The sequence below is a fragment of the Seriola aureovittata genome, chromosome 19 (genome assembly GCF_021018895.1).
Source record: "Seriola aureovittata isolate HTS-2021-v1 ecotype China chromosome 19, ASM2101889v1, whole genome shotgun sequence".
Taxonomy (NCBI): domain Eukaryota; kingdom Metazoa; phylum Chordata; class Actinopteri; order Carangiformes; family Carangidae; genus Seriola; species Seriola aureovittata.
This window is the reverse complement of record NC_079382.1, coordinates 1,043,272-1,066,299: the sequence shown is the minus strand read 5'-3', so window position 1 is coordinate 1,066,299 and position 23,028 is coordinate 1,043,272. Positions and strand designations below refer to the sequence as shown.

The window sequence follows — 23,028 nt, the reverse complement described above, 5'->3', positions numbered from 1 at the left end:
AATAAAAGTATAAGCAGTTATTCAAACTACTATGATGAAAATTCATTTCAACTGTAAATGCTTTCTGTCACTCAAACGGATGACATGTTTCTAGGATGCGGTGATTGCTGAGCGAGACTACATGAAGCAGGAACTGGGCATGTTCATAGAGCAGACTGAGATTCTGGAGACTGAGAAAGCTGCTCTGTCACAAGAGCTGGAGGAGAAGGGAAAGCTGGATGAGTTCCAATCTCTGGAGGAGGAGTGCAGGGTGGAGTTAGAGGTGAAGTTATTCATTCATTCATTCATTCATTCATTCATTCATTCAGACTCCACTTACAGTGAAGAGTTAAATGTCCTGGGTTTGGCTTTGTTCTTTTAAATATATTTGTTTATTTTTCACTGCAAAAATTTCCATTACTAAATATGTTTTTTTCTTAGATTTTTGTGGAAAAAATTATTTATTTACGCTGTGTTCATTTTGCTTGTACAAACCTGCAGGACGAGTTCCGAAATGAAATCTCCATCTTGAAGAAGACCAATGAATCCTTTGAACTGCAATGCCAGAAGCTTCAGGTGAGCTTGCATGCTCAGGTTTATTAATTCTTGAAAAGAGTGTGAATTTATTTTGAGTGAGAATACTGTCAGTAACAGTCCACGTACATACAATATACTATTATCACATGTATCACAGCGTTTACTTGGTGAAACGGTCTTTAAGCCCCAACACACTGTTGGTTCAGTGTTGGTACAACCTCACCCGTCTGCTTCGTCAGTGTGGACCCAAGTCACACATCTGGCTTTAATGTGTACAACATTTCAACTTGGTTTTTCACCTTTTAGTGTTAAATTCTGAAATTAGTCCTAAGATCATTTACAAGCTAAACCTTCAATTTATGGAAACTTTGTTTGTTGTTTGTTTGTTTGTTTTTACAGAACAAAATAGAAACTCTCTCTGAGGAGCTAAAGAGGAAAACTGAATTTGCAGAGGAACTTCAGAATTTGGTATGTGTTTTCTTGCCACCTGTAAATATCAAACGTGCAACATAAAGCCGTCAATGAAATGACAGAATGAGTTTTAGCAGAGAACTACTACTACAGCCTTTCCTTGCCTCTCAGCCACATAATAAGGAGGCAAAATCAGTTTCCTTCTGAGAGCATATATAGAAAGGATTTTCGCACAATGTTGAGACAGTGATTTGAAAAGCAGCTTTGTGACTGGTGCTGATTCTCTGGATGTGTGGTGTGAGCTCGGACCTCGGTCCACAGCATGTTGTAGCGTTTTTCTGGGGAGTAGGGGTGCCAGTCAGTCTCAGTCTGACAAATTTATGAAACCCAGTCAAACCCTACAGAGGATTCCCTAAAAATCCTCACTACCAGCCAATACACCATAGTAACCCTGTTGGGTCTGTGTGCTGACATTCAATCAACACAAGTGTCATGTTGAACCTTATACACTTTGAAACACTACTCCACCACTAACAAGCATCTTCACACTAATCCTGTTAGTGATTAAAGCAGTGAGGTAGTGAAGGCCCAGTATTCTGAAGACGGGCTGTAAAGTTTAAGAGCTTAGATCGGTTGAATTGGTCAGTAATTAAGCAGGCGACTTCTGTTGTTAAGTGGGCCAACTCTATCGTGTCATCTCCCTCCAGGACAACAAGGACCTGGTGCAGGAGGTGGCCAAACTCCGTCGCTCTCTGGATGATGCAGAAGGAGTCAGCAGAGACACAAAGAAGGATTGGGCTGTTCTGCGCAGTCAAAACATCGCTCTGGAGGAAATGAACGTTAGTTAATGTCATCATTTTGATGAAACAGTTAATACTATCATACAGATATAATGAAACAAATATCCTGAGACATCAGTCCCATCTGAACTTTATCAAGGAAAATAGCTAGTCCACATGCAGGTTACCATGGTTGCCAAATGATCTTGCAGCAGATCACTTCCTTGACTGCTCCCATAATCAGCATGTGGATCAAGTAAATGCATTTTCAGTTCAGAAAGTTCACTTTTTGCACACTTCATTGTGTTCATTTTATCAATCCCCACTCAATAAGCCATAATGACGAAGTGAAAACAGATTTTTAGATATCTTTGCAAATAAATTACCAATTGCAAATGAGTCACCCCACCCCCTCCCCTCTTGAGCAGGTTTTCTTCAAGGACCTGTTCCCTCATGTCTGACCAGTCTCCCTGTCCCTGCTGCTTAGAAGCTGTCCCACAGACTAAAGCTGCCACCTTGGCCTGGTGTTCACGCTGAGTAAAAGACGTGGCGGTTGACAGTTTGCCAAACAGAATTCAAAGACTCTGAGACATGAGGAGAGAGAGGCAAAAATTGAACCTGTGTGGTTGATGATCAAGTAAAGTGGTGACACGCACGCAGTACATGGTGGGCTCTTTGGAACCATGTGTTTCTGTGTTTTGTTATAGATGTACTAATGACACCAAGACAAATATCTGCATCTTTTTTATGTAGAGTGTCTTGTCTCCTCTCCAGGTCAACCTGACCGCCAACCACAACAAGATGGAGGCTGAGGTGAACAGCCTGCGTTTCCAACTGGAGACGGAGAAGTCGCACTACAAAAAGATGCAGAGCGACCTCCAAAAAGAACTGAACGTTGCGTTCGATGAGAACACCAAGCTCAATGCTCTGCTAGACGGCAAAGTCCCAAAAAGTAGGTGTTCAAGCGGGAGTTTTTATATAATGTAACTCTGCTGATCAGGTTGTGAGCACAGACATTCCCTTTGTCGTATTCATTCCTCAGTGTGCCGTGCACGTCCATGAGAGTTGAAAGATGTTTTCTGTCTCAGGTCTGATTGATAATGTGGAGCTTGAGCGGACTGTGGGCAATCTGAATAAAGAGCTGGCAGCAAGTCGCGAAACTGAGGCAGCTCACAGAGCAAAGCTGGAGGAGTTGGCCTCACTTCAGACTCTTCCAAATAAGGTGGGCAACTTGATGAAGCAGGTACATCCTTCAGACATCCTCTAATGGTAGTGTCAGAGGAAAACAGTACATTAATCATGTGACTTGGTTGTGTGTTACCTCAGGTTTGTGAGTTGACCGAGGAGTTGTGTACTGTTAAAACTGAAAGGGACAGCCTGCTGTCAGCTCACTCTCATTGTCAAGAGGAAGCTCAGCAGCTCAGAGGCTCCCTGCAGACGTCTCAGGATGAGATCCAGAAAATGGAAGCAGACCGTAGAGCCGCTGCTCAGAGGGAGACGGAGCTGAGCCACCAGTGTGCTGATGTGACGCAGCAGCTGGATTCACTCCAGTCAGACCTGCAGCGCTTGGATTCTGAGAAGAGCCAGCTCATGGCTGTCAACGAAGAGAGAGCCTTGAAGGTAAGTTACATAATATAAATAATAGATGCAAGAGCATGCTTAAGATTATTGTATATAATTTCTAACATCAGTTTACATATACATGAATATACTTTTAATATACAGTTTATTAGGAACACCTAGCTATAACTTATGTAGTCTAATCAGTCATGAAAGTGATTATTGTTATATGCCACACGTACATTAACATAATGAGTGTAACCCCTTGGATATTTCTAGCTGAGCCAGCTGGGTGAGGAGCTGGAGGCACTGCAGGCTGAGAGAGACGCTGTCCTGTCTGGAGCTCAGAGCTCTGCGGAGGAGACGGAGAAGCTTCTCTCTACTGTTACATTAGTGACTGCAGAGAGAGACCAGCTCAGACTGGACCTGCAGCAAAACCAGGAGATGGTGAGTGACTGTTCTTCTTTTCTTAAAATCACAAGGCAAATCTGTTTATCTCCTCAACATTTTATGACGTTGACTATACTCTCTTCATAACTGACATAAATGAGTTTATTTCTGTATCTTAGATATTCTTTGTAGCTTGTTACATCAGCTGAACTAATCATTCCTTGTCCAAGTGTGACAAGGAAGCCGCAGAAAGAACAGGGAAGTCGGACCATTTTCACAGATGGACTCATATCGTTTATTTGGGTCATTTCATGGGATTTGTTGATGGGATCCTTCAAAGCTCTGATGGTTGGAAATATTTTAATTCTGGAGTTTGACCATTTCCCTCCACAGGTGGAGCAACTGCAGGCTTCTCTCCAGGTCGTCAGTGAGCAGAAGAGCCAGTTGGAAAGTGATCTGCAGCAAAATAAGGAGATGGTGAGGGGAAGCTGTTTTTGGTCAAACTGAGATCTAATGTTTTGGCGTCACAGTGTGACCACAATGTCAGTGATGTTAAAGAGCTTCCCTCTTATATGGGCGAATGCAACTGTTTAAGCGTCTCTTTAATTTTAGGCCACAGCTCTACAAGAGCAGAACCAAAGAAACCTTGACCTGGAGAGACAAAGCCAAGAGAGCCAAGCTCGGCTAGAACAAGAGGTTTGTTCCTTCCAGCATATTTCACTAAAGCTGCACATGGACATCCTTTTCAGAAGTACTGTGGCCCCTTTGATCTTTTTCAAAGTTTCCAAACGTTCTCTTATTCTCAGTCTGCAGAGACTCAGTGTCTTCTACATTCTCTTGAAGAGGACCTGCAACAGCAGAAGCAAAAGAACTCAGATCTGGTGAAACTGTGTGAGCAGAAGGAATCTGACTCACAGCAGCAGGTGAGCTCAAAGGTTAAGGAGAGATATTTTGAAAACAGATCCTCTATTGATGGTGTTCTTACATGGGTGTGCTTCCATTAAAACAGACAAAGACTCTAATGGAGGAGCTTGAGAAGGTTCAAGCACAGAGAGACAATCTGTTGTCTGAGAAGGAGAACAGCACTCAGAGCTCCTCAGAGGAGATGGAGAAGCTGCTGTGCAGAGTGACGTCTCTCAGTGAGGAGAGAGATCAGCTGCAGGAGACACTGGAGGGACTGAGACAGGAGAAGCAGCAGCTCAGAGCAGAGCTGGAGGACAGGATGGAGATGGTAAAAACACAGGCTGAAAGTTTTAAATTGAGATTCTGGTACTTCCTGTTCATTTTTGCTAAAATCTGGCCCTGAGTTCTGTCTGTGTTCAAATACGGGAGAATATCAGTTATACAGAGAGAAACGCTTCCCTCAAACCATATTGGCCCTTCATGTTTTACCTAAATAAAGAAGTCAGATCTGAAATTGCAGTTTGTTATGGTAATAAAACTCACTTTAATGTTAATATTCAGTTTACAGTTCATCATTCTTTGTATTCTTCAGATTAATTGAACTAAATCATGTACAAAATATACAAAGTTCAACAAGTGGCTTAACCAGATTTGCCTGAACCTGAACAGTGGGGTCAGCTGCACAGTGCTGTTCAACAGAACACAGATCACCTTAATGTTGAATTCAGCCATAGTGCAACAATACTGCTCCCATTCTCTTCACATATGAAATAATCAAATATAAGTGTAGAACACTGTTATCAAACCGGTAAAAAGAGTGATGTAGAAAGTCATAATTTAAAAACCCCAGAGCAAACTAACATGTCTTCCCTCCCTACCATGTAGATGCAGTGTGAGTCACAGCAACATCTCAGCTCTGAGCCACTGTCGCTGAAAGAGGAGCAGGAGGCTCAACAGCTTGAACAGGTCAGATCCACATGTTCTCCTTGTTACACTCCATTGACATTTTTATTTTATTTTGTTTTGCTCGAATGTTGAACAAGAAGAAACTGGCACAGGGCTACATTGTTCCTTTGGAGGTTAATGATTTCTGTTTGTCATTGCTTATGCATTCTGCTGTTTTCTTTAGCAGATAAAAGTCTCACAAGAGAATAATGTTGAAAATGTTAATGATCCCTCCATCGTGCCTCAGGTCCAACAGCTGGAAAAGCAGCTGGAGGAAAGGAAGGAAGAGGTGAGCCAGTTGAAGTCTGACCTCCAAGAGAATGTAGAACTGGTAAGTTTTCTTTTCTCATTCCTTTATTTACTATACATTGGGGCCTTCCACATAATGATACTAAACTTTATTTCTATAGCACCTTTAATAACATGAAATTAAGCTCAAAGCGCTTTACAAGAAGAGGTGTTATAACAAGACAACAGACACATAGACAGGACACGGTAAAGCAATAAAAGACAATGAAGCAATGACATCCTGAGAAAGTAAGAGATGAGATAAGAGGATACTGATAGTAGTACAAGCAATTTTAAGATTTGAAAACCATAAAACGAAATGAAAGAAATCTAATATAAAGTTTGATTTAATCAGAAGCAAAAGCATAGTAATAAGTTTGGAGCTGCTTCTTGAATATATCAAGAGGTTGCTTCCCTGTAGTTTTTGCAGTTTATTTATGGAACTTTTAATAAGCCAGCATGAAGTGACCTCAGGGAACGTTTGGATCAGACACTGATGATCTGAAAAAAGTGAAGCGCAGGGCTGCTGGCGTGTATAGGTGATGATTTTTGCAGCATGTATTTTATATATAGCAAAGACAGCAAATTGATCCATTGACAAATTGACCTACCGACTGCTGCAGCATTAGTAATGAGACACTGCAGGTGGTTATTGTACACTCCTTTGTACAGAAAAGATCTTCACTTGTAAACTGGTGTGATGCTAATGTGTTTCAGATGATCGAGAACCAGGAGGATCTGAGGGCATCTCAGGAGAAGATCAAAGTTCTCCAGAATGAGATCAGCATGCTGAGGAGTCAGAAGGCAGAGCTGCAGAGCAGCCCACAATGTGGGGGGGGTGCAGAGAGCACTCTCCAGATACAAGCGCTTCAGAATCAGGCAGGGCTCTTACACATGAAAATACAGCAGGACAGAATTGACTTCTTTTTTTTTTTTTTTTTTTTTTTTTTTTAGATGATTACATCTAAACTTTTTTTAAAACCTTATTCAAGTACAGGTATTACATTTGTGATGTTCCCAATATGTCAAATTAGCATTGGCTCTTTCCTCACAGATTCAGAGTCTGACTGAGGAGTCTGAGCGTGTGCGGGCAGAGAGAGACAATCTCCTATCAGAGAGGACAGCCAGCACTCACCAGAAAGAATCTGACTCGCAGCAGCAGGTGAGCTCAAAGGTTAAGGAGAGATATTTTTAAAACAGATCCTTTATTGTTGGTGTTCTTACATGGGTGTGCTTCCATTAAAACAGACAAAGACTCTAATGGAGGAGCTTGAGAAGGTTCAAGCACAGAGAGACAATCTCCTATCAGAGAGGACAGCCAGCACTCAGAGCTCCTCAGAGGAGATGGAGAAGCTGCTGTGCAGAGTGACGTCTCTCAGTGAGGAGAGAGATCAGCTGCAGGAGACACTGGAGGGACTGAGACAGGAGACGCAGCAGCTCAGAGCAGAGCTGGAGGACAGGATGGAGATGGTATGTTAACATTGTTTTTATAGGTGACTTATTTTTTTTCATATCTATTGAATCTCAATCTGCTGAGAAAAGGAAAGTGATTATTTTCCTTGTCTGACTTGAGGGTCTAAGGACAGGTGGGGTCTTAAAGCTGTAAAGATTGTTAAGGCCTTAGAAGCAAATTTGTGATATTTGGCTATATAAATAAAAATTGACTTTACTTCCTCCTTATTGTCAACAAATCCCACAAAAGACTAGAAACAACACTGAATGTGTCCCACAAACAAGAAGTGTTTGTATGTCCACAGCCTGATGTATCTTATTCCTTTGAGCCATGGAGCTCCACTGTTGTTCAAAAGCTATTAAAACCACACAATTACTCACTGTAGTTCACTTTGATTCAGTCCTACATGGATCATCATGCTGCCCCAAATACAGACTCATCCACCACTGAAAATAGTCCCCATGAATGCACTGTTTCCTGCTGTTTGAGTCACATTTGCTAAAGGCCATGGTTGCCAGCTGCTTTTAGAAAATAAATTGCTTTTTGAAAAATGGAACTATATATATCTGTGAGCTGTGTCTAAAGATACAGGTCATCAGGAGGAACAAATGGGCTCAGCTGAAAGCCGCAGAAAGAACAGGGAAGTCGGACCATTTTCACAGATGGACTCACATCATTTATTTGGGTCATTTCATGGGATTTGTTGATGGGATCCTTCAAAGCTCTGACCCTTGGTTGGAAATATTTTAATTCTGGAGTTTGACCATTTCCCTCCACAGGTGGAGCAACTGCAGGCTTCTCTCCAGGTCGCCAGTGAGCAGAAGAGCCAGTTGGAAAGTGATCTGCAGCAAAATAAGGAGATGGTGAGGGGAAGCTGTTTTTGGTCAAACTGAGATCTAATGTTTTGGCGTCACAGTGTGACCACAATGTCAGCGATGTTAAAGAGCTTCCCTCTTATATGGGCGAGTGCAACTGTTTAAGCGTCTCTTTAATTTTAGGCCACAGCTCTACAAGAGCAGAACCAAAGAAACCTTGACCTGGAGAGACAAAGCCAAGAGAGCCAAGCTCGGCTAGAACAAGAGGTTTGTTCCTTCCAGCATATTTCACTAAAGCTGCACATGGACATCCTTTTCAGAAGTACTGTGGCACCTTTGATCTTTTTCAAAGTTTCCAAACGTTCTCTTATTCTCAGTCTGCAGAGACTCAGTGTCTTCTACATTCTCTTGAAGAGGACCTGCAACAGCAGAAGCAAAAGAACTCAGATCTGGTGAAACTGTGTGAGCAGAAGGAATCTGACTCACAGCAGCAGGTGAGCTCAAAGGTTAAGGAGAGATATTTTTAAAACAGATCCTCTATTGATGGTGTTCTTACATGGGTGTGCTTCCATTAAAACAGACAAAAACTCTAATGGAGGAGCTTGAGAAGGTTCAAGCACAGAGAGACAATCTGCTGTCTGAGAAGGAGAACAGCACTCAGAGCTCCTCAGAGGAGATGGAGAAGCTGCTGTGCAGAGTGACGTCTCTCAGTGAGGAGAGAGATCAGCTGCAGGAGACACTGGAGGGACTGAGACAGGAGAAGCAGCAGTTCAGAGCAGAGCTGGAGGACAGGATGGAGATGGTACAGACTGAGGTATGTCACTCAGCACAATGTACACTGCTCAATAAAATTAAGGGAACACTTCAATCACACTTTGGATCTTGATGAACGAATTATTTAAGTTGAAAATCTTTACTGATGTACATTGTATAATTTGTTAAGAACAAAATGACGTAATAACGGTCGAAGGAGACCAAAATGATCACCCCACTGAGGGCTGGATTCACAATCACACCCAGAATCAAAGTAAAAAATTGAAATCACAGGCTGATCCAACTTGTGTGACTTTCATCACGGCAACTCATAATGTGACTCAGTAGTGTGTTTGGCCCCCACGTGCCTGTGTACACTCCCGACAACGTCTGGTCATGCTCCTGATGAGTCGGCGGATGGTGTCCTGAGGGATCTCCTCCCAGATCTGTATCAGGGCATCAGTGAGCTCCTGGACGGTCTGTGGCAGTACTTGGCGCCGTTGGATGCACCGATACATAACCCATAGGTGCTCAATTGGATTTAGGTCAGGGGAACATGAGGGCCAGTCAATGGCATCAATGCCTGTCATCATAGAACTGCCTACACACTCTGGCCACATGAGGCCGGGCATTGTCCTGCACCAGGAGGAACCCAGGGGCCACTGCACCAGCGTGAGGTCTGACAATCACCCTGAGGATTTCATCCCTGTACTAACGGCAGTCAGGGTACCGCTGGCTCTGACATGGAGGTCTGTGCGACCCTCCAAGGATCTGCCTCACCAGACCATCACTGACCCACCACCAAACTGGTCATGCTGGATGATGTTACAGGCAGCATAGCGATCACCATGGCGTCTCCAGACTCTTGTCACATGTGCTCAGTGTAAACCTGCTCTCATCTGTGAAGAGAGCGGGGCGCCAATGGCCAAACTGCCAATTCTGGTGTTCTCTGGCAAAGGCCAATCAAGCTGCAGGGTGCTGGGCTGTGAGCACAGGTCCCACTAGAGTCTGTTTCTGACAGTTTGGTCAGAAACACAAACACCAGTAGTCTGCTGGAGGTCATGTTGTAGGGCTCTGGCAGTGCTCCTCCTGTTCCTCTTCACAAAGGAGCAGGTACCGGTCCTGCTGCTGGGTTGATGCCCTTCTCCGGCCCTGTCCAGCTCTCCTCGTGTAACAGCCGGTCCCCTGGTATCTCCTCCATGCTCTTGAGACTGTGCTGGGAGACACAGCAAACCTTCTTGTAACCGCACGTATGGATGTGCCATCATGGAGGAGCTGGACTACCTGTGCAACCTGATTGGGCTGCAGGTACCGCTACCAGTAGTGACAAGGACACCAGCAAAACACAAAACTAGAGTCAGTCAGAAAGGATCAGGAGAGAGCAACTGTCTGTGGCCACCACATAAAACCATTCCCTTTTTGGGGATTGTCTTGCTATTGCTTCTCCATTGCACCTGTTGTAACTTTCATTTGCACCAAAGCAGCTGCAACTGATACACATTCACTTGTTCTTCCTAAATGGACACATTGATATCCTTGAAGTTTAATTGACTTGGTGTTATACTGCGATTATTAAGTGTTCCCTTCATTTTTTTGAGTGCAGACACTGATTCCTGCAAGTTAGCTAACATACTGTATAATAGAATAATACTAGAATTTCACTCAACAGGAGCGTTAACTGTACAAGTCAAATGATCTGTCTGATGTTTACATGAAAAATCCTCCAAAAGCACCACAAACACGTCTGAGGTGACACAGAACAGCTAGACACCAGTGACAGCACTGACCTGTCACTCAAAGCAGCCACGCCCTCAATTCTACATAACTTTAAGCCTTAATAAAATGTGAACAGGTGAGTTGTATAAACAGGTGTCATGAAGGAGGAAATTAGCTCTAGAGACCAAAACAGTTTTTGTACCAGACTGTAAACATGTTTATTTCTGCTGTAAAGTTGGACATTTTAACATGGGAGTCTATGGGGATTGACTCACTGTTGGAGCCAGACTCTAGTGGTCATTAGAGGAACTGCGGGTTTTATCACTTCAGTGGCTGGAGTTTGATGTCTGTTTGGCACCAAGCAGCGATGGAGCACTGGTTTTATCCATCAGTGAGATACATTTTGGGGCTCATATGACAGACTGATAATTTCTAGTTTAATTTTCTTTCTCATGTCAAGTCGCTGTCATAAATGTTTTTTCTGTTTCAACAGATGACACAGCTGAATACATCTTTACACATCGTTACTGAGCAGAAGAAACAGCTTGAAGATGATCTGCAGCAAAAGGTGGGAAATTGGTCACAAGTGCTTTCAACTCAACTATGATAATACATTTTTTAGTGGTTTTGTACAATTTCTTTGTACTTAATACATAAAAAAAAAAAATTTCTTCATATGACGTTTGTACATTGGACTGACTTGAGTTAACATTTTGTTTAAGGCTTCCACAACACAAAATCTTCTGAAGTCAGTCCAAGAGGAACTGTGTGAACAGAAAAAGATGAACTCTTACCTGCAGACGATGTGTCAGGAGAAGGAGTGCTCTTCAGATCAACAGGTTAGTGTCTAACACCTCACTCTGTTATAAACAGCAAGAATTTACTTTTTATGAAACGCTTGTTTTCAGAGCAGGATGACACTTTAACTGCTTCATTCTTCACAGATAAAGACTCTAACAGAAAAGTTGCAGAACACTAAGGTAGAGAGAGACAATCTCCTATCAGAGAGGACAGCCAGCACTCAGAGCTCCTCAGAGGAGATGGAGAAGCTGCTGTGCAGAGTGACGTCTCTCAGTGAGGAGAGAGATCAGCTGCAGGAGACACTGGAGGGACTGAGACAGGAGAAGCAGCAGCTCAGAGCAGAGCTGGAGGACAGGATGGAGATGGTACATTTGTGCTGTTACAGTCCTTGATAATCCAACAGTAGTTACTTAATCTAGCACTTCAATGTTTAATTTATGCTCTCCTCCAACTACAGATGTCAGACATCTGTAAGGAACTGAGTGAGCAGCAGGAGTTGAACGTGCAGCAGCAGTCGGACAGAGAAAAACAAGAGGCCAGGCTGCAGCAGGAAGTAAGTCCAAAACATTTACTGCCAAAGGGTTCAAGGAATATTTTGACATTTTTGGACGGCAAGCCTGTTGGCTTTCCATCACGAGATAGATGAGAAGATTGGTGCCACTCTCATGTCTGTCTGGTTAATACAAAGCTACAGTTAGCTTAGCTTAAAGACTGGAAATGGGGGACCTCTGTCCAAAGTGGGCAAAAACCCACCTGCTGCCTGTATAAAGCTCATTAATTAAATTAAGGACGTGTTTGAAGGAGCCTTTGAAACGGGACAGTCTAGTTGCACCACTGTGACTAAATAAGTTTTCGAATGCTGCCTCTGAAGGATGAGACTCTAAGGCATACCACATTTCCAGGATTTGCTCCATCTCCCATTCACTTCTGTTGAAGCCCAAACAGCAGACACGTACAAGTTTTCATGATCAACATTTATTTATAACCCACATCAAAAGTATGACGTCATGTCATACCCTATGAGCCTGACTTTAGTCTGAGATATGCTTTGGAAAGTAAATGGATATGATGACCGATTACCTGAGAACAAGAATGCAGTTTTCAAAGTAAACATTCAGAGATAGATTTTTTTGTGCCCTGAACGTGTCTGTTATCCGTCCTGAGTGATGTTGTATGTGAACAGTAATTATCAAAGGGATGAGGCTGAGGAGGCCACAGAGCTGATGCCTAACACGTGTTAACTGTTATCTGTTCTGACTGAGCTGTCTCCGTTTCTCTCTCTTGTTGCTGTCAGGTGCAGCAGCTCAAGGAGCAACTCCAAGTGAACGGGGAGAGACGAACTCAGACTCAAGCTGAAGCTGATGCCTTACAACAGGTTTGTCTCCAGTCCCACACCAGTCATGAGTGGAAATTTTGAACCTTTATTTAATCAGGTATCCCCATTGGAGACCTCAGTACAGATAAAAGACAGGGAGTCACACACAAGCAAACAGCTGCTCACCTCTTAACAAATGTTTCTGATTTGAGATGAGGCCTTCAAGTTTTAAAGTCCCTTTGTCATTCATTCCATTTTATATGGTGTAAAATAGTGAAAGGCAGCAGTGACAGGTCATTAAAACTAACCTGATTAACAGAGGATGGGTTGTGGGTGGGAGAAATAAAATATATGATGTGTGAGGAAAATATTAATTGCATACAACACATATGTGTTTCTAAGCTTCATTTTTCATCAGTCACAAATTAGACACTGAACTTGTTATATTTTATTTATTATTCTAAGCAGTAGCCAAATGGTATTTTGAGCTTTTTAAATAGTTTGTCCAGGAAGCAGCAGAGAATTTCATGACTTCATGTTCAGGCTAATGTAGAAATATGTGCTGCCATTTTTATTTTACCAAAAATAACTTAATTTGAATAAATCTGACGTCAGTGTAACATGTTACTGTATCATCATCATCATCACTGAGAACTAATGGTAATGTGTGACCGTGGGCGAGTCTCCAAATTGGGAAAATAATTAGTTCAGGCCGATGGAATAATTTATTTTATTTATTTACTTTAGTTAATTTTCTTATTTAGTTATTTTCTTAATTTCCATTTTATTTCCATTTAAAAGTACAAACAATGAGTAAAAAATAAATAAATAAAATTTCCAACAAGGTGTCATGAAAAACAATAATCAAAAATAAATAAATAAATAGGACAATTACATCATTTGAAGTGACTTACTTCTTCAGACACGCATTTGAAACAACTTAAATGAGGGATTTGATTTAAGAAATTTCACTTTATGAATATGGAAGTTCAGTAGTAATATCAGCAGGCTAACAGTATTTCATTCAAAATGAGTCATAATAATTTTCAGTTCAATGTTAATCACATGTTGTTTTCCATAATATGTAACTTTCAAAATCTTTCCAGAATGTAATACAATAGTACAGTAGAACAAATGATACACACACACATACACATACAGAAAATAAGTTTGTCATCAATATTTATAGATCTTGAAATGAACATTTTGCGGGCGATTATTTATTCACCCACGTGGCTTTGGATGACATCAGAGCTGATCCACGCCTCACTAGCAGGTGGTCTTCCTAAGTCGTGCATTTACTGGTCTGAAGACTCATCTACCTTTCCATATCATTCACAGTGATGAGGATATTGATCTCCCATAATGAAACACAGGGCACATTAGTAAAGTGCATCAGGTTGTTTTAAGATGGGATGAGCAGCATGAAACAGAGGAGCCATTTGCATACAAGACTGTGTCGTCTACATGAACATGGATGTTGTAAGTTTGACCTTTATTTTTCTCCCCTCCTCTCAGTCGCTCAGTGAAGCCAACACGACCGTGTCTGCCCTCAGAGAGCAGCTGAGTAGTTTGGATCAGGGCACCACCGGAGTCAAGGAGACGCTCTCATCCAGGATGCACAGCTCCACTGAGCAGCTTCAGGTAATGTCACCTGTGAACTGATTGAACTCAAGCACACGATGTTAAAGGAATCTTAAACCTGACACCACTGAACTGATGTTATTGCAGGAGTCCTTCAGAGGTTTCCAGCACTTTATTGACAACTGTTCCAGATATCAATCCATGCCCACGGTCCTGAGAGTGCAGTGTTCCCTGAAGCCGAACCATCTGGCCTCTCTTCCAAAACCCACCATGAATTCCTATAACGCTGTCTGTCACCTGGGACTACAGACTGTTCAGAGTCTGGGAAACATTATGGTAAATATCAGTATTTTTCCAGTTTGAAATTTCATAGAGGTCTTATGCTTCTGATCAGGTGGTAACCTAGAAACTTGTGCTGTCTGTTCCGCAGGTTCACCTGCAGACACGAGCCCAGAGCTACAGGTGTCTGTTCGAGGAGTTGGTGAAGAAAGACCTGGCTGTGTTCGAGGAGAGGCGGCTGCTGGATGTGCTGTTGTGCAGAGAGCACGCTCCCAGCTACTCTCTCAAAGACGAGGACTTTAACACACTGTGGCAGCACAGACTGACTGAGCTGCTGGACAAGAGGCAGCTCTACCATCAGGTGAGAATGCACCTCAGCCTTTTCCACAGTTATATAGTCAATGACTTTATCCAGAGCAGGAGGATATATATAAATAATGATGATAATGTGATTTTTGTATTGTATTGTTTATATGTATTAATTTTTGTACCAAACAATCGTGTTCCTTTATGTCTGGAGAGTATGATTTGCCAGAGCGTCTCTGTAGCACCGCAGCACTTATAGTGCTAACAATGCACAGCAATGTTGTGACACATTTTACCCTTGTCAGGAAAAATTGCAGCTCCTGCGATTTGGATATTGCACTTGGCCATATTGAGATTTGGATTATTTGTACAGTCCTACAGCTCACTCAGATCTTTGTTTGTCAAACCTGCGACTTCTACATTACAGTATAAACATCTGTCCAACATCACTGCACTCAAACTTTCTGACGACTCTACTGACTTTGTAGAAAATGTCCGATGTTCTGGAGAAGCTCTGGGTCAACATGGCTTCTTATCCCAGTGAGCTGTCTGCTGAGACCAGAGAGAGGGAGAGGTTCAATGAGCAGCTGCAGGCCGCCTTCACCACCCAGCCAATCAGCTTCAGCAGGCTCGACAACATCCTGAGCTGTGAGCTGGAGCGCAGGTCTGCAGTGGTTCACAGCAAGAAGACCTCTCTGCAGGTAGTGTGTAACATTCACCTCCTCCACAGGCAGGAGGAGGTTGTGTCTGGATTTGTCTGTTAGCAGTTTTTTGATGTGATTTGAGGATTTTTCTTCTTTTTTTTTTTTGGCAAAGGTTTACCTACGTCTTAAACTACTAAACCTAAAGATCTGACACACACCAATGGTGGACTGTCACTGTGTACTTTGTCACTAGGGGTGTGTGTCTTTCCCCATGAGATGTTACCTAAAGATGCTATAGAAGGGTTTTTAATCAGACACACAAATGATCCAGGTCCATGAATCAGTCGCAATATAACACTGATTGAGCTCAGATCCAACAGTTATTATTATTATTATTTTACTTTTTCATAAATTAAATTGTATTAGTTTTGACTGATGAAGAAAAAAAAAGTTTTTAAATACTGAATCAGAAAGACCCCAGATTAGGGCTGGGCAATATGGTCTATAAGTAATATTGGGGTATTTGTAGGCTATATCTGGACATTTTGAAATCTCCTCTATGGAACTTGATAAATACATGATTTAACCCTTTGATGCATAAAGAGACACTCTCATGCTTCACTGCTGCTTTGTGTGATCTAGAGATTCAGCATCTTGCCTGTTTTTCTACATATCCTTAATAACAGACTGCTATAGTTTTCTCTAACATGATAGGGTGTTTATTGCAGCGTTGCCTGTCTTTCAATCGTGGTATTGTCTGTGCACTTCATGCAGGGCATCATCGGTGAACACAGTGGTGTCTTTGAAGAGCTGAAGCTGCTGGAGGCTCAGGCTTGTTCTCAGCTCACAGAGGAGAGGAGCAAAAGTTCCACACTGCTGAGGGCGCTGGAGGGAGCTCCTCTGAAGACAGAGCTCTTGCTGCTGAAGGACAACCAGCAACTTGTTCTTCAGCTCCAGAAAACGCAAGAACAAGTCAAAGTACGTCTGTTTTTATATCTGTTTAAAATGAGCTCAGGACTGTCTAACATCAGTTAGCACCAGGCACTTCTTGGATGAGATGACTGAACCCCACGGAGATGAGAAACCTGATTCAGCTGATTTGTTAAGGCGAGTTTAGATTCATGAGACAAAATCGTTTCAGACCAGTGTGGGAGAAGTGGCAGCAGCGTAAACTAGCTCCGTCTCAACTCGACTAAAGTCGCCACAGCTGGTTTTAGAACAGGAGGCAGGTCATCTGTCTGGGCCCGATTTTTTTTTTATTATTATTATTATTATTATTATTATTATTATTATTATTATTCATTCCCAATCAACCCCTGATCTCTATCACCTTCATTATTCATACTGTAAGACGCAACAAAGTATCAGCCACAAAAAAGCCTGAAAGCCACAAGTGTCGTCGCTATTGAAACGAAACACTGTTTTATCTAGTTGTAGTAGTGTAAACCGGTGGTTAGACCAGTGCACTCGACTCATCGTGATTCTTCGGTCTATACTCGATTTAGACCGAACTTAGAAAAGAAATCCTTTCTCTCTCTTCATGGTGGGTCAGCACATCGTTTACACAAGATTACTAACAGTGCAGCAGATAACTATAATAATCTTTCAAATGTGGATACAAGACCAAAATTGGTATGTTTATCCCTCTGAGGCCATTCATTTGAATGAATTTTAAATTTACGACTTGACACAGAAGGAGGATTTGTGCCAAGTTTAGTACTTTAGTGCTACTAAAGTAGTAAGTTTAACACATTTGAAAGATTTCTCCTGAAATATACAGTTATCTGCTGAACAATAAGAGTTAGTGGCTAATTAAAATACATAAAAGAATGAAGCTGATATTCTACATTTTTTTACTTGTCAACAAACTGTGTGTATCCAAAGTCTCTCAAGTCTCATTCCTTTGTGCCATTGAGATCCATTGTTGTCCAGCAATGAATAAAATCACCTTAGTGAGTCACACTGTTGCTCTGGGTGACATGTTCCTTCTTCAACATGAACACACACTAGTTTTTTTTTTTTTTTTTTTTACTCAGTCATACACACACACTGTCCTGCCACCCCAAATACTCAGGGCATCAACCACCAGTGAAAATAGCCCCCGGCAGATGTACTGTTCCCCCTGTCTGTGTACCTACACGTTCAGCAGGAAGCAGTGAGCTCAGGTCTGAGCCACAAACACACAAGATGAGTCACAGCACTGAGAGAAGGATGAACACATTGTTGGGTTTGGTCTTATCATGTAACTTAGCTTGAACAGGCCTCTGTATTTCATCTCACCCTAACCTGTCTTTGTTCAGCAATCGCTTCCAGTCTCACCTTAGAACAGCATGACTGGGAGACCCGTCTACCAACAGCCGGTGACAGATATTTCTGTTTTCCAGGCTCTGAGTTTACAGAATGAGCAGTTGGAGGTGGCTCACATCAAAGCCGACAACAGGGTGTCCAACCATAAACAGGCCACCCAGCTGCTGCAGACAGAGCTGCAGGACACTCGTGCACAAGTTGAGGAGAGAGAGAACGCCATCCAGACCCTCAGGAGCAAACTGCGAGAATCTGAGGTTTGTCTAAAGATCTCAGGAGCATGTTGTGAAGGACTTCAGAGCAGCCGCTTACAGAGGCTTGTTGACATTATCTGACATACTCTGAGCTCTTTTACTCTGGTCATTATTTGTTTGTTGTTGTTGAAGCAGTTTGATTTGGTTTGTTTTTTTAACTTATGTTGTAATTTTTGTGCTTTTCTATATCAGAGAAATGCATCACCCAGTGCAGCTGAGCTGGAACGACTAAAAGCTAAACTGTTCAAAGTGGAGGTGGAATTGAGTTCAGCAACTGATAAACATCAACAAGAGTAAGAGCCATTTTAACCCTGTGTTTTGTTCTTCTTCTCTTGGGTCTCATTCATTGTCTGTAACTAGTGGATTGTTGAACTGTCAGCTGCTCAGAATGTGTGAGCGGATGGTGAAGGGGTTCCTCTGTCGTGTCGACTGTCAATTCAGTTGTATTTTGAACCTCTGAGAGATAATGGTCAAGGTCATGAGACGACCTCATCAGCTGTCCTCTTTCCTCACACTAGGAAAAAACACAAAGGGGTTTATTTGTGGTTTGTTGACTGTGTTTCTCCTCAGGATCCAGAGGATGACCACAGTGCTGAACGAAAAGGAAGATTCACTGAGGAAGCTGAAGGAGACCCTGAGGAGATCACAGCAGCAAGGAGAGGAGTCATGTAAGTCTGTATTTGTATTCAGAGCCGCTGTCAGCTTCAGGTGGTAACATAGTGACTGTTTCATGACCGAATTGATTGTAGATTGTAGAAAAATTAGACATCTCTATTAGAAATACTTTAATTCCATCAAAACGCTGGTTCTCCATGTTAATCTCAACAAATTCCCTGAATGAATGAAAACACAGCATGAAAACAATCTGCGTCTTAGTTTGGTTCAGTTTACTGAAAGGTGCAAAAACTTTTTTTTCACCTGGGGGCAGTGCAAACATCAACATATCACTTTTAAGTTGATATGGTAAACAGCTGTTTATTTCTACACAGATCAACATAATGACCGTGTGTGTGTTTTTGTCACTGTTCCTCTTTAGCCCCTTTTACACCGGGCAAAACACCAGCTAACATCTGGCTTTTGGTGTTATGTGACAGGGAACAATCAGCATTCGCTCCCTGGTCACATGACTCTGCAGTGGTCGCGGGTTTTTACCAGCTCCAGCTCTGATCAGCAGAGCACAGTGTCTAACTGTCTGAGGATAACACTAATGTCGTTATGTTGAAATTAGTCCTGCAGGGCGAGGACCTTCATGCTAAATTGACCAACCCCAGAGGTTTGGTGATCAAGAGCAGCATTCAGCTGGAGAAGACCAAGCTGGAGGAGGAGGTGAAACAGCTCCGAGTGAAAATCATTGAGCTAGAAAGGTAAGATTAACCCGTGTGAGTGTAAAACTACTGGGACAGTTGCATCTTTTCGTCCTGCTCTCATATCTGTCCCTGTGTCTCTACAGCTTGGTGTCCACACAGCAGGCAGAGATCAGCAAATGGAAGAGCAGAGCCATCAAGCTAAAGGGGAAGGGCAAACCTGAAGTGGACAAGCCTTCATCCCCCTGCACTCCCACCAAGAGGGGCTTTCTGACAACCTCAGACACCTCCAACTTCTTCAGCTCACCTAAGAGGCTTCTGGTTACTCCCAAGAAGCTGCTGGAATCTCCCAAGAAGCTGCTGGACTCTCCAAAGGCCTCTCTGCTCAACTCCCCTAAAAGCAGATTCTTTGACATGGACGGGAGCTCTGAGATCTTGTCCAGAACCTGTCCCAAGCAGTTCTTTGACAACTCCAGCCTCGGCACCGTTCCAGGTAAGTGACCTGCACAGTTCGACTACATTGTAGTGAAGCTTGTCTGTCACTCTCCCATAAGACTGTCTGAACACCTTAAAGACCCAAGTTGTTTGTTCTGCCAGAGGTGTTCCATGTTCCTGATGCACCAACTGCAGTAGCTGCAGAGACGGGTAACTGCTGCAATATCATACTGTTTGAGGGATCACTGGGGCTGTATGAATAGAAGCAAGGGGTGATGGTACTTAAGTTGTCTGCCACTGACACTTTAACTTGACTCAGCACTTATGCACAACTTCCACAACTGATGAATTCACTTTTCTTTTTTTCTATTAACCTGGGCAATCTGTCGTCAATTCTTTGAGCTTCCATTTAAATCTCAGGTTTTGCAGTGAACTATATTTTAAACAATACAAGCTGCTCTAGTGTAGAACCTACAGCAGGTTATTAAAAAAAAAAACAAAGGTTAGGATTGATTTATTTTATTTTATTTTTATAAACCCCCTTTGAACTGTAAAGAGAAGTGTGTCTTATACTCTGCCCTTATTAATGTAAACAGTTTGGATAAAATAAATGTAAGTCAAAAGTCATCTGTTCAAAATCAACTGCATTAAAGTACTACAGTAAAACTCTGACCATCTCAAGTGAGTTGGAATGTCTTAAGATACTTTCTAATTATTTTTGATTTGATGAATCCAAAGTGTTTTTTGATCCCTCTTAATTCTTATTATTTTAATAAGCTCAAGAATAATGGCCAGAAAACTAATCTGACTCAGGCTCACATCTGCTTTAAGACTTTTATGAATGTCACAGCAACTGAAGGACAGACACCAGTACGATTCACTTCATTGTGTATGTTACTTAAATATTCATTTGTCTGAATAAAGTGTGGTGTTTTGCAGATGCAGCTGCAGCCAGAAAGGAGGAGTGGTGGCCTCAGTCCCCGAACCAAGAAGAAATGTGTAAAACCCAGTAAAATAAATGAGTGCAATAGTTTTAAATGTCCCTTTTCACCGTCTTTGTCTTTCACTGTTTTCTGGTGTTTTGTCTTTTCATTCTGTCTTACATTTTGATAAGTAATAAAGATTTTCTTGATAAAGTTATTGACTATCTCAACATTTCTGTCCAGTCACCTGAAACATGAGGAAGGATTTGTTGTCTTAGTTTTTGTACGAGGAATGAAAGAATAATCCATCATATTCAGGAATAATATTGTGAACATTTTTTTTTTTTACAAAATATAAACTCATGTTTATGGAAGGCCTAGTTCAGTCAAAAGATGTCCAAGTCCATGTTCTGTGTTGGAGGTGTGCGACCTGTACAAGTCCCAGGACTAAGACGTCCTCTATAGGAATGACTGATCAATCTGCTCTTACTCCAGTACCACGGTGACTTCACTGAACATATCTGAGCAGTGTTTGTATCGATAACAGAATGTGCAGCTAATGAACTGGGTGCGTTTGATACTGTACTAAATGTCAGAGAGGCGGAGTGAAACTGTACACAAGATAACTGTGTATAAGAGTGAATGACTGAAAGAAGGAAGTGCTGCACGCTGCTTAGACAGGAGAGACGAGAGCAGGGTGAGTCCAGAGCTCTGTAAGCAATCTCAAACTTAAATGCTTGACTATACTTTTAATAAATTAGACGTGTTGAACTTTATCTGTTGTCCTGCATACTTCATCAAACGAATGCGCGAGTCCTGTTTGGTTATATATAAAAGGGTAAAATGGATCTGGACTCAACAAGTATCAGATTGTTTGCAATGGCCCAAGCAGTAGTTTCTTATTGGCTCAGACAAATATCATTTCAACAAATTGGTTGAAAAGTCAAAACTGAACAAACACAACTACAGAGAGCACATGACGGCCAAAATAAAGGTCGTAAATTTATTTATTTATTTTATTTATTTATTTTTTTAAACATTTTTTTTTAAAACATTCTCTGAAATGTCACAAGAAAAAAACTTGGATAGATTGTGCATTTCTTTTTTTTCTTTTCCCAAACCACATCAGTTCACTTTGCAAAGTTGGATCAGCCGACAAGGTCAGACAAGAAGAGTACGACTCAAAAGCTGAAAGATGAGCTGCTGTGGGCGGGGTCAGCTGAAAACATGTTTAAGTGACTTTACAAAATGCCTGCAGAAAAAATCCAATATCACTTGAAGTGTACACTTTGACAAAAGGAGGGGAATAAAGGAATATAAATATAAATAGCTTTGTGATTTGTTGATGAGGTGGTCAAAATTTGTGCTGAACACCTACTGAACATTCTGACTCAGGTGAGAGCCGTTTTTCATTACCCCCACAAACTAACCTCACTAGTTGTAGAATGAGTTTCTTGGAAAAAGAAGAAATCTGCTTTATAATGCTTTGCAAACAAGAATAAGTCTTTGTGCTTCTCATTGTCTCTCAAAGCACTGGCATTAAGAAAAACGAAAGATAAAGACAATTTGAATAGTTAGACAATAAATCACAAGTAACTCACCAAAAAGCACCAAGAACTGCACCATTACATTTACAACAATGTGAATATTAAAGCCAAGGTAAAGCAACAGGTACCTGTTTCATATAAATTGTAAAAATAAAGAAAACATTCAGAAAAATAAATGTATTCAACTTTTACAGCAGGTAGAGAACAATGTCATGTTCATGTCCCTCCTTTTACTCCCATGGTGTGAAAAAGGGGCTAAAATTAAGGAATCTCAGAAAACATAAAAAAAAAAAAAATGATAATGAATAATTGCGTCAAATGATGTTGAGTCAACTAAAAGAGTCTGTTCACAGAACTTATTTCATTTTAGTGCATTCAGTGTAGGGACAGGTGAAACACAAAGAAGTGGTTTAGATTTTCCATTACTTGAAATGCAAGAATTAGCTTCTTTTTTCAACTTTATGTTTATTGGGCAAGATTAAACATGTTTTTACATTTTTACTTTTAAACTCTACTAAATAAAAATCTGTAATTTGTATAAATTTCCTTTACTGCCCTGTCCTTCTCCCTGTCTTGTTGCTCCATTCACTGAAGGCCATCTTCAGATCCCTGTACTCCTCTTCCTGCCCGTTCCTGATACGCACCACAATAGCTGTGTCATCCGAGTATTTCTGGATGTGTCAGGACTCAGAGTTGTATTTAAAGTCACCCGTATACAGGTTGAACAGGAACGGAGCCAGAACAGTCCCCTGTGGAGCGTTGGAGGTCTTCATGATGTGTGATGTGAGGGACACTGGTCTATA

At 41.7% G+C, this 23,028-nt stretch overlaps 1 protein-coding gene across 3 annotated transcripts in view; it reads left to right on the top strand.

The window, feature by feature from the left end:
- Positions 1 to 21,454, top strand: part of cenpe (centromere protein E) — a 30,833-nt gene extending 9,379 nt beyond the window's left edge. Inside the window, exons 18-55 of one of the 3 annotated variants that reach the window (XM_056404508.1) lie at positions 95 to 262; positions 481 to 555; positions 916 to 984; positions 1,635 to 1,766; positions 2,481 to 2,658; positions 2,795 to 2,928; positions 3,033 to 3,326; positions 3,546 to 3,713; positions 4,050 to 4,133; positions 4,269 to 4,352; positions 4,463 to 4,579; positions 4,666 to 4,887; positions 5,445 to 5,525; positions 5,752 to 5,835; positions 6,510 to 6,671; positions 6,847 to 6,954; positions 7,041 to 7,262; positions 8,025 to 8,108; positions 8,244 to 8,327; positions 8,438 to 8,554; positions 8,641 to 8,874; positions 11,023 to 11,097; positions 11,252 to 11,368; positions 11,474 to 11,695; positions 11,788 to 11,883; positions 12,625 to 12,705; positions 14,164 to 14,289; positions 14,377 to 14,565; positions 14,660 to 14,869; positions 15,303 to 15,515; positions 16,233 to 16,436; positions 17,843 to 18,019; positions 18,209 to 18,309; positions 18,587 to 18,684; positions 19,245 to 19,380; positions 19,467 to 19,813; positions 19,918 to 19,965; positions 20,695 to 21,454. In XM_056404508.1, coding sequence (XP_056260483.1) covers positions 95 to 262; positions 481 to 555; positions 916 to 984; positions 1,635 to 1,766; positions 2,481 to 2,658; positions 2,795 to 2,928; positions 3,033 to 3,326; positions 3,546 to 3,713; positions 4,050 to 4,133; positions 4,269 to 4,352; positions 4,463 to 4,579; positions 4,666 to 4,887; positions 5,445 to 5,525; positions 5,752 to 5,835; positions 6,510 to 6,671; positions 6,847 to 6,954; positions 7,041 to 7,262; positions 8,025 to 8,108; positions 8,244 to 8,327; positions 8,438 to 8,554; positions 8,641 to 8,874; positions 11,023 to 11,097; positions 11,252 to 11,368; positions 11,474 to 11,695; positions 11,788 to 11,883; positions 12,625 to 12,705; positions 14,164 to 14,289; positions 14,377 to 14,565; positions 14,660 to 14,869; positions 15,303 to 15,515; positions 16,233 to 16,436; positions 17,843 to 18,019; positions 18,209 to 18,309; positions 18,587 to 18,684; positions 19,245 to 19,380; positions 19,467 to 19,813; positions 19,918 to 19,965; positions 20,695 to 20,768 — 5,415 coding nt within the window. In that variant the 3' untranslated portion in view covers positions 20,769 to 21,454. The remainder of the gene's footprint in view (positions 1 to 94; positions 263 to 480; positions 556 to 915; positions 985 to 1,634; positions 1,767 to 2,480; positions 2,659 to 2,794; positions 2,929 to 3,032; positions 3,327 to 3,545; positions 3,714 to 4,049; positions 4,134 to 4,268; positions 4,353 to 4,462; positions 4,580 to 4,665; positions 4,888 to 5,444; positions 5,526 to 5,751; positions 5,836 to 6,509; positions 6,672 to 6,846; positions 6,955 to 7,040; positions 7,263 to 8,024; positions 8,109 to 8,243; positions 8,328 to 8,437; positions 8,555 to 8,640; positions 8,875 to 11,022; positions 11,098 to 11,251; positions 11,369 to 11,473; positions 11,696 to 11,787; positions 11,884 to 12,624; positions 12,706 to 14,163; positions 14,290 to 14,376; positions 14,566 to 14,659; positions 14,870 to 15,302; positions 15,516 to 16,232; positions 16,437 to 17,842; positions 18,020 to 18,208; positions 18,310 to 18,586; positions 18,685 to 19,244; positions 19,381 to 19,466; positions 19,814 to 19,917; positions 19,966 to 20,694) is intronic. The other 2 variants (XM_056404509.1, XM_056404510.1) reach the window with 2 other exon arrangements.
- Positions 21,455 to 23,028: the final 1,574 nt, after the last annotated feature.